Source organism: Apteryx rowi, unplaced genomic scaffold, assembly GCF_003343035.1.
Source record: "Apteryx rowi isolate R43461 unplaced genomic scaffold, aptRow1 scaffold_14, whole genome shotgun sequence".
Lineage (NCBI taxonomy): Eukaryota > Metazoa > Chordata > Aves > Apterygiformes > Apterygidae > Apteryx > Apteryx rowi.
The window spans coordinates 1,711,616-1,721,909 of record NW_020447641.1 but is presented as its reverse complement, the minus strand read 5'-3'; the positions used below and the strand labels follow the sequence as shown (position 1 = coordinate 1,721,909).

Here is a 10,294-nt window from a genome sequence, read left to right as displayed (position 1 = left end):
GGGCAGGGCGGCGGCTGCCGGCGGGGGCCGCGGGGCCCCGAGCGTCTCCGCGCCTGGCGGGGCACTGTTGGCACCGCGGGTGCGGGCCGGACGAGCGGAGTAACTTCAAAGGCCATAAAGCTACCGAGTGTTTGGCATTTCGTGTGCAATCTCTTCTGGAGCGTCTCAGACACCTTAAACTTGATTTTAGTTTCAGAGGTTTTTTGTTTTTTTTTTTTCCTGCTCCTTTCTTTCATTTTAGGATCCTGAAGATAGTGTTTCTGAACTGAGGGAATGGAGACCACTCATTTATAGAAAGTGCACAGACATCCTCTGGTTGTTTCTCTTCTTTATTTTCTGGGCTGGTTTGGTAAGTATGTTTCCCTTGAAAGAGAAATGACCTTCAGAGTTAAGGGACTCTGCACTACAGTATATTAAATCTAAGGTGAAATAAATACGGGCATAGACATTAGGGTCCCAGGATTGCACTGGAACAGAACTGGCAGAGCTTGTGGTGGTGCAGTGCTCTATCGCAGCGTGTGTTACATGGACTTCAAATTCTGCCCATATGTTTCAGATTCCATGTATATATAGGACTGGAGTTTACTTTTGGAGTTTACTTTTCTGCAAATCAGTTAATCTGCCAATGTGTGCTTGCCCTTACTCCACACTACCAGCTTTCTTCTTGTCCCCTCAGGGCTTTCCTCCCACCCCTTTCCTACCATTATATCCTTAGTTTTCTCCCTGATTAATTTTGCTGCTAGCAAATGTTCTTTTATTTTTAATTCCATGATGAGGTACTCTTCTTTCCATGAGATGCCTGCCTTATTCTGTGAGTGGGTGGTTATTTAATGTTACTTTTTATCCTCTTCAGTCATTTTGTGTCCCAAGGCTTTAACACACACAATCCGAACTCTTTATCAAATACAGAATGATTAATTTCTTTCTGGGTATTCCAAATGTGGTATAATGCTTAGTTTTTAGACTTTCTACGTTTGGATGTAGATGCTTAAAGAAGCAGCAGCCTCAAAGAGACCTAGAAAGGATTTGTACTTGTAGCCACTTTAAGTGCCTACCTCTAAAATGTAGGTTCCCAGACCTCCCAGGATCCACTGGAATAGCAAAGGCACTAAATCTTAAGTAATGAAGCAGTTGTGCTGGATCTGATACATACAGTCTCTCTCCAGCACTTCTGATATTCAGTTACTCCATGCAAAGCAGTAATGGTTCAAGTGGGACTGAGAAGATTTGCTGTTGCCAGCAGTTGGCGTGTAGCCAAGAGCCTCTCATATTGTCCTTTGTATATGTGAAATGCGGTTCACACCCAATGAAACAGAGGAGATGATCGAATCACCAAGTTCTTCGATAACTGGAGTGCTGTGAATAAAGTGTTAGGTAAAGTAGTGCTCAGGGTTTCACAAACTTCACAGAAAAAGAATTGCTGCTTCTGGGCACTTGGAAAGGTTCTTTTCAAGCAGCTTTTTGGCTCATCATGGTGCACAAGAGCAGGATTTAAGCTGCACTCCTAGGTAGAGTGTCTTGTGTTGACCAGGGGGTGTCCCCTACTCAGTGAGTGGAGGTGCTTCACAGCCCCTGAGGCTTACTGGGAACTGACATTCAGTGGTGGCAATTCCATCAGGCAGCAGAGCATCTAAAAGCTCAGTGCAGTGACACCTAAATCCACACTGTGGATCTCTCTCCAGGTTTTTCCACACATATAAAAGGATGCATCTTCCTGAAATTTGAGATAACCTACATTTTAACTATACTTTACATGTTTAAAATACACCTCTGGTTAAATTCAATAACATCTGCAAGGACTCAACATTTCTGCAGATATGTTGGCCAGGTATGTCATGAAGGGCACCCTGAAAAATGAGGAACAGGCAGTTAGCGGCCAGAGTGAAAAACCGTGAGTTGAGTGACCTTGCCTACTGACACACAGAAACTCTGGTAGAGGCTCTTTGGCACCTTCTTTCCAGTTGTTTTAATCATGAGTCCTATCTTTCTTCTGCTGTGGTGCTCTGCTAATTAATTATATACTTTCCAGTTTCTGCAATAAATAAGGAAAAACTCTAAAGAGACAATAGGGCTTAACTTGTCCATATTACTTGCTCTGGCCTGTGCACAGGGATGAACTTTAGATTTAACTGTTTGCTTTCACAAAACAAAAATGCATGGGTTAAAAGTGATGTTTATGGAATGGGAGGGAAAAGATATGGTAGCATGATTTCACAAGAAAAATGTTTTAATAGATGTTTATAACTGGCTATGCTGTGATGGCTGGTGCTGCAGAAAGACTTGTGCTTGGATATGACAGCTTCGGGAACATATGTGGTAGGAAGAACTCTCCTGTAAAAGGAGCACCCCTTTCTGGACAGGACATGACTAATAAAAAGTAAGTACATCAGATAATGCCTAAATAAAACAAATGTTTGAGATCTGAGCATAACTTCATAGGATATACATCTTCTAGTTGTTGATTGTATACATACATGCATGTACATGCCTATATTAAAAGACATAAATAAGAAAGTGTGAGAACGCTGCAAAATAGTGAGTGAAGCTAAAAGTTAAGATGGGATTTGAAAATGTGCTACATTTTAATCCTTTATTTTGGCTTCTTCTTAAATAGGATGGCAAATAGGACTTTTGCCAAAACAGCAGTCACTCTGTATGCACAAATCTTTGTATTTACAGAAGCTTCATGCTGATGTTCCCAGTCATCCTGTCAGATTCCTGTGCATCAGAACTAGCCCCCTTAGAATGAGATTCCCCTTGACAGGGGGATGCCATTTTAATTCCATATAAGAATATAAAATAAAGTGTAAAAACGTAGCGTATTCTCAAATTACTTCTTAACTTTTAGCTTTAAAATCTTTGTTTCGTTCTTTTGCATTATAATGCTTTAAAAAGATGAAAAGAAGGCTCAGAATTTAAACGTATGAATACCAAAAATCTTGCCAAAAATCTTGTTTTTTGAAAAGAGTTTTTTTTTTTTTTTTCTTCCTAGGTATGTGTTCTTTCTTAATTCGTGCAACCTGGAAATGCAAAGCCTCGAAATCAGTTCAGTTTCCTTGTGTGTGTCTAGTTGTCCACAAGAGCAACTCAGCTCTTTGGAAGACCTCCGGAGTTTTGCAAGGAACAATGGTATGCCGCAGAGTATGAGTATCTTAATGTATCTGTAGAACAGCGGAGCAGCTTTCACTTTATTACTGATATGCATGCTACGCTGGGGAGTCATTTCTTACCATTCATTTCCTGAGAAGTCCATAATGACAGGAAATAAAACTTCTTTGTGACCTATTCAAAGCCGCAGTTTTCAGAAATCTTACAGCTCTCTTATTCAAAGAATTCAAAAGTTCTTGATTCATTCCTGCCCAATGCTGAGATTATCCAGCTGAAAACTGGCTGTTGAAAATGAGCTGGTGTAGTTTGCTGGGGGTGCCGGTAGGTGGATACAGCTCATGTTATTTGAGAAACTTGTCCAACTGGTTCTTTTAAATTGATTTTAAACTATAGTGGGGTTATTAATTCCAGTGATATACAAAAGTTGTTATCCCTTTAGAAATCAGAGCCCAAAGTTTTCCATGGAGTATTTATTTTATTTTATTTTATTTTATTTTTTATTCTGCTATTCAAGATGAATATGATGTCAGAAGTAACTATTGGGCAAAAGGGGCGGCTCCAGTTCATTCATTTCTAGCAAATAGATAAACTGTGGCCTGACCCTTAGTCTGTGGGGTATGCATAAACTGCAGACCACATGAGTATTAGCTGTGTGTATTGGAGGTCAGAATTCCATCCCTTTTGGTTTTCTTGTTTTGTTTGGCAAGAATTGCTATTTAAAATGACAACATTTGTTTTAATCTCATTTTGGAATATTTTGCCATCTTCTGGTATGTACAGAATGCTGTAAACACCTGTGATATTGCATAAGTAATTTCAGTGTAACTGAATGAAATTACGTGAAATTCCATCCACACACTAAAAATACTTTTGTGTTTATCTTGAGAGAGATGGCAGTGTTGCATTCTGAATGGCTTGAATGCATCCAAACATTCCTTTCTCAGAAGCATTACATAATGAAGCAGAGTATTATTAGGCACCTGGCAGTACTTAGCCTGGAAAACGTTTAGCTTCTTGATAGATACGTATTCTGTTCTATATCATGAAAGGCCTAATTCTTTTGTAGCTTCTGTCATTGAAGGCTTTTCCATTGCCTTAAGTCTTAACAGTTTAGACCTGAAGTATAGCACTGTGGGACAAATAGTGTGCCTGCTGTCCAGGAAGATCAGTAAATGGGAACTGTAGTGAAGTCTAGATGACTAGATTCCCCAGAGGTTGATTTACCCATTTTTACCCATTAACTAATTTGTTATTTACATGCCCACTAGAATATCACTAATGGATATGGCCTGCTAAGGGATCAAAACAGAAGTGAAACCAAAACTTACCTGAAAAAGAGTTTTTGCCCCAAACAGACTTTAACTAATATTAAATTACCATTGAATTTTTTTTTTTTAATTTCTTAGGTTCTTATCTCTGTGTTTACAACTTGAATGTTTCCAGTTACACACTAAATCCAAAGGCATCTGAGCTATGTCCCACACTGCCAGTTCCACCAAGGTAAGAATTACTAGGTACTTTAACACACCCTTGAGTCCAAACAGCTTCTTAAGAATTATTAGTTCCTCATGTTTTGTATTTGACTTGATGCTTCACAATCCAAATGTTTTTGCTTTATTTATTTTTGCACATATCTCATTATTCATTCTTGTGTGTGTGCATGTGAACACTGTTTTCTGTCCCACAGAATGAACAAGAAAGCTATTCCTCCACCCTTTAGAGATTTTCCTCACCAAATCAGGGACAAAGCCCTTATTTTGCACCCCACATGAGCAGTGACTTATCTACCTGCAAGGTCTTTTGCACAGACTTTTGCTCACTCCCTCAAGGCCAAGGAAAAGGTGCTGTGCTGTCAGCAGGCTTTGCATATTATCCTGAGCGCAGAAATTTTCTGTCAGAGTCAGTTCACATCCAGCTGGCTTGAAACATATGTCTGTGGAAGGCACTGGGCAGATGGACTGTCTTTAGCATTTGACAGCACATAAAGTCTGGATATTGCTTTAGTTTGATTTTTTTTTTCTTGATTACAAATTTGTGAGTCAAAATCCTTAAACCCCAGGTTAGTTTTAAATTCCACCATTTCATGAAAATACAGCAAATTGGAATCTCCATGCTTGCAGAGCTAATTCATCTACTGCTCTGAACATGAGAAAATTGAGGAAAAAAACAGAAGAGAGCAGGAGACACATCAAAGCATTACTTAAAGTGGATCAAAGGAAGGCATGTAAATTGATGAAAAGATAGGCATGTTTTACTTCTTTCTTTGACATTTTATGCTTTTTTCCATTTGGCAAAAAAACTCACCACAGTCATTTATGTTACCTAGTCACATTTCCTAGTAGAAGTAAAGCTAGTCAGAGAAGTATTAATGTGCTGATGAACAGATTTCTCCTTTTTAGGTATGAATGTGTTCTATAGATGTAGTGCAGCATTGCCAAAGAGTGGCAATAAATATATTCAAGAAGCTTGGCTGGGAGTGCCAGATAACTTTATATGTAAATCTTTAGTGGGGTTAATTTTACCTTACAAACATTGTTTTGATGCAGCCTTTAGTATGCTTAAATATCCTAAAAACTATGCAATTTTGTGGTCTAGAATTACCTATAACAACATAGCTTACAGCTGTGCTAGCATGAGTTTAGCTATTACATAAACATGTGGGAGCAAAGCAGGTGAAACCAGATTAGTAATTGGATAGGAGCTACATGCTGTTGGTGATTGAGACAGCAGTTCACTTTTTTTGCCCAGGCTGGTCTTGAATGGACCTGGCACTATGATACGGGCATGATGCTGCTAGGAGTTCATTTTTCAGATGCAACATAAAAATGGTCACCATGTGACCATTTGTAACAGACTGCTCCAGTTCCCAGTGTCCTGTTGTGTCAGACTCCGTGTGTAAGGTGTCTCCCAGGTGGGGAGGGTACCCGCGAGGTTACAGGTCACACTGGTCAGCTGGTGCTGCAAAACTGTGTTGAGGGTGCTGGTGGGGTACTGCAGAGGGCTTGAACTAGAGCAGCAGAATTGGTCTCTGAATTAGGCACCATATTTCCAGTAATGAGCATTTTTCACCATCTTTGTTTTTAACCTTCCAGTAAGTCTTTTCCATTATTTAATCGGTGTGTTCCACAAAATCCTGAATGCTATTCCAAGTATGCATCTGTCTTAATAAATATGGTTAATGAAATGGATGCTCTTCACCGTATTCTGGCTGGAATATTGGCAGGAAGAGATATTGTAATAGGACTGAGTGTCCTTTCACTAGGTAAGGTTATAAATAAAAAGGGTACAATAATGTCTGATTAAAATGTGAAGTTTCAAATGTTTCTGTCAATTTTATATTTTTAATTTAAAAGTACTGATCTTTTTCATACTTTCTGGGCAGAGTTGTTTTTTAAAAAATGTTTATTATCAGAAGACTTTTTAATAGATGAAATGTGGGCCTTTGAGATATCAGACTTTGCATTGTAGATAGCATCCATCATTTACCTTTTTTCAGGGGACTGTTAGACACTATTGATGAAAAAAATAATAGTGCCAACATTAGCATTTTGATTTTAAAACTTATACAAAAATATTATTGAAAATCTAATGATTCCCAAGCTGAAGTATTTCAGTTATTAGTTTGTTATTAGTAAGTTATAGATAATTATGTGTTTTAAATGTTAAAAAGGTTGCCAGTTTTACTAAATGTTGTTGCTTTTGAGATCATTGTTTAGAAATAAAAACCCAAATTCTGCAAAAACCTATAATTTATCTTTAAAGTAAATAATAGTTAAATTAAATAGGTTGTAACATTCATAATAACCTTGCTTTGTATATTTTTCAGCCTTCTCTTTTATGCTGGTTTTAACCTTCAAGTTCATTCAAACACTTCTGGTCCATACTTTGATTGCTCTGGTTGTGTTTGGGTTGCTATGTAAGTATATTTAGCTTTTAGCATGAGCTTAGTTAAATGGATCATTTCACTGAACTTAAGGAAAAGCAGCTGAACAAACAGCAAACCTGTTTCTCCACAGCCATCCTCAGTAAGCTTAAGCTTAGCACAGCCATTTCCAAGCAGAACCCTGCCTGCTTTTGGGTGCCAAAACTGGCTGTGGTGTTCCAGCCGTGGAGTGTTGGGATGATGATGAGTTTTAATTATATGTGGATGCTAGGAAATTATGTTTCTTCTGGCAGATGAATGCAGGTATGAAAATGCTTCCATTTCAAAGAAAGTTTAACAAAGTTTAACATTGCCTTTTTTATAAAGAGAGAACTATAAGAATGTGTCTAGCTGAAGTTTGAAGTTCCTTAAAAGTTATACTTCTTACCTCCTGAATGAAATTACATGGCTGAGTTTTAGGAAGACAGCAAGAAAACCAAACTTTCTGCTGCATTTTTACCTCAGACTAACAGACCATCATTGATACTGTAGCTCCCTGTTACACTACAGTATTCCTCAGCTGAAATTGAGTTAGGAAGAAGAGTGGCAGAATCATGAGATGTCAAGTAGACATCAACCTGCCAACAATATAGATTGTGCCACAACCGGTGGAGTACTGTTGGCCTTCATACTGATCTGTGTTTGCTGCAGTTGTCTCAGGTGTTCTTTGGTGGCTCTATTATGACTACAGGAATGACCCCAGCACTGAATTGGAAACCGAAAAGGAAAATATAAAATTTCTACTTGGATATGCTATCTTCTCTACAATAGTTACAGTGAGTAGCATTTTACAGTAAACAATGACAGATAGAGGCTGTAACTTTAAAACTTGAACTAGAGTGGTTATGCAACAATTAAAATACTTCTGCTTCCTCATTCCTTTCAAATTTTTAATGGTGAATGGATGAAAAGGTCTGCTTATATGCATTTAAATAGTTTTGTATCTTCATCATGAAATTTGTGTGTCAGGACAGGGCTTTCTGCCACACTGAAACCCTGTACAAGCACCGTTAGTGCTGGTATTGTAGAAATGCAGGAATTAAGTTCCATTCCCATTCTTCTCTGCATCAGCTGACTGGAAAATCATGTTGAGTGAACAGAGAGGCACTGGCTGCATATGAATATGAGATCTGTGGATTCAACCTGCCCTGTCAGTAGAAGAAAGGGATGGCAACCCTTTTAGACTATAAAAGGGGATGGGATGAAGCTTAGGCAGCAGGTCAGTGTTTAGGCCTCAAGTTACAAGAGTAAATTCTGCTCTTCTTTCATTGATCTCTTATTTCCCAGCAGGAAACCTGACACTGACTTACCACTTTTAAAGTGATTTTTTCCACTCTGATATTGCAGTGTTAAAGAAGTCATTGCTCAATACAAGTGTGCAAAAAATTTGTCATGAATTTGTTCATGAATTGTCAAAATCAAATTACTGCTGTCCTCAAAACAAAATAGGATGGGATTCACCAAATATGAACAGTCTGACAATTTACAGTGACAGATACAAACGTGTTACACACACACACATATATATATATATATATTTTTTCATATCCTGGTAAGTTACGAACAATTACCTTTTTACTTCTGTAGATAATAAAATAGTAAGCTCATTTGTAAACATGTTCATTCCAATACCTTTCACTGTCATTTGTAGAGCTCTGGAAACATCCACTACTGCAGGTTACTCTTCTCTTAAGAGCAGATGGCTTCTTTGTAGAGCAGGCAAGAAAAGTGGAGGAATAGCTGCCACTGGTTTTATTTATTGTTTTATAAATTCCAGCCTCTCTTTTAAATGCTGTTCATACTTCTTTGTAAATGATAAAGGGCATGGGATCTTGTGGAGTTTTTGCCTTTGCTTTTTTTTCTTTTGGGAAGCAAATAATTTCTTTAAATGAAGTTTCATTTTATGTATGCTTTGTCTCCATACATACACAACTGTCAAATCTGTTTATCTTTGCTACTGTCCTTTCTCCAGAAAAGGACTGTTCCTCCTCCCATTGTGAACAATGGCAAATTGACCTAGTAGGAAGGAAGTTGAAATGTTTGTAACATACAGGGTGTATGAAAGCAATGTGTAACATGTAACATACATTTGTGTTCATTGCATTAAAGCAAAAGGGCTGTTTTCATTGGGTGAGTCACAGTTTTATGGATCCTATTTTGTTTTAAAGAAACCATAGCGACATGATTTCATAAAATGAGATTTTTAAGCCACAAGCTCTTTGAGAAAGTAGAGAGTGTCTCAGAAAGCATTTCTAGTGCACAGTAAGTTCATGTAAAATGCCTTGCTGTAATGTCTTTGTGAAATCCATATCCCCTGACCCCACATTTGACAACTTTAATACTTTTTTAAGAAAAAAAAAACTGATTCTTTTCTCTCCTGTAACAGGTTGTTCTGCTTTCCCTCATACTTCTACTAAGAAAGAGGCTTCAATTCACAATACAGCTCTTCCAGATTGTTAACAAAATAATCAGCAGAATTCCTTTCCTCTTGTTCCAACCACTTTGGAGCTTTCTGATTCTCATTGTCTTCTGGGTATTTTGGGTTGCTGTGCTACTTAGCTTAGGAACTGCAGGTAAATATATGCTTTCCATGGTTTGGGATGAATAGCAGCTGTTTCCTAAGTTCACTTCTTAAATACGGGACCTTATGGTGTTAGGGTGCAAAATGTGGGCTAGCACTGTTGTAGAGCTGTGTTACCCTTTTCTTTTATGTTCCTTTACACTTGTTGGAGTCTTCAGCATTGCCATAGTTCTGTGAGCACTACTGAAGAGATATTTTTGTTCCTAGAAGTGGGCTTTACTTTTGTTCTTTCTCATTTATTTAGTTTATGATTAGGTTATGGAAGATATAGTACGTTTGATGTATTTAAATGCAGAAAGTAACAGAAGGGAGGAGACAGCTTTTAGTGCAGTTATTATTAAATGAGAACATTAATCTCCCATGAGAAAAACAATGTCCAATTGTCTTGGAGACAGTGTATTGTTTCTGAGCAGTAGTTTGGTGAAAACTGCTATACTTATTTAGTTTGGTATACTAGTATTTGAATTACTCCAGAGGTCCTTACCTCTGAAGGTAAGTTAATATAGAGGAGGTTTTTTGTGAAGATAGAGAATCATAATATGAAAGATCTGTAAGAACAGATTTTGAGTATGAAAGTAGTATTACTGAGGGACATATCATTATAAGATTTGTCATTCATTGAACCAGGAGTAATTTGGGATAATTTGGAATGCTGGCCTTTGCAGCATCAGGACACCCAAGGG

General features: G+C 37.9%; 1 protein-coding gene across 1 annotated transcript in view; it reads left to right on the top strand.

The window, feature by feature from the left end:
* Positions 1-10,294, top strand: part of SLC44A3 (solute carrier family 44 member 3) — a 45,266-nt gene that overhangs the window by 4,741 nt on the left and 30,231 nt on the right. The window contains exons 2-9 of the mRNA XM_026057705.1: positions 242-349; positions 2,235-2,377; positions 2,993-3,129; positions 4,515-4,608; positions 6,201-6,370; positions 6,935-7,024; positions 7,682-7,806; positions 9,417-9,603. Of these exons, the coding sequence (XP_025913490.1) occupies positions 242-349; positions 2,235-2,377; positions 2,993-3,129; positions 4,515-4,608; positions 6,201-6,370; positions 6,935-7,024; positions 7,682-7,806; positions 9,417-9,603 (1,054 nt within the window). The remainder of the gene's footprint in view (positions 1-241; positions 350-2,234; positions 2,378-2,992; positions 3,130-4,514; positions 4,609-6,200; positions 6,371-6,934; positions 7,025-7,681; positions 7,807-9,416; positions 9,604-10,294) is intronic.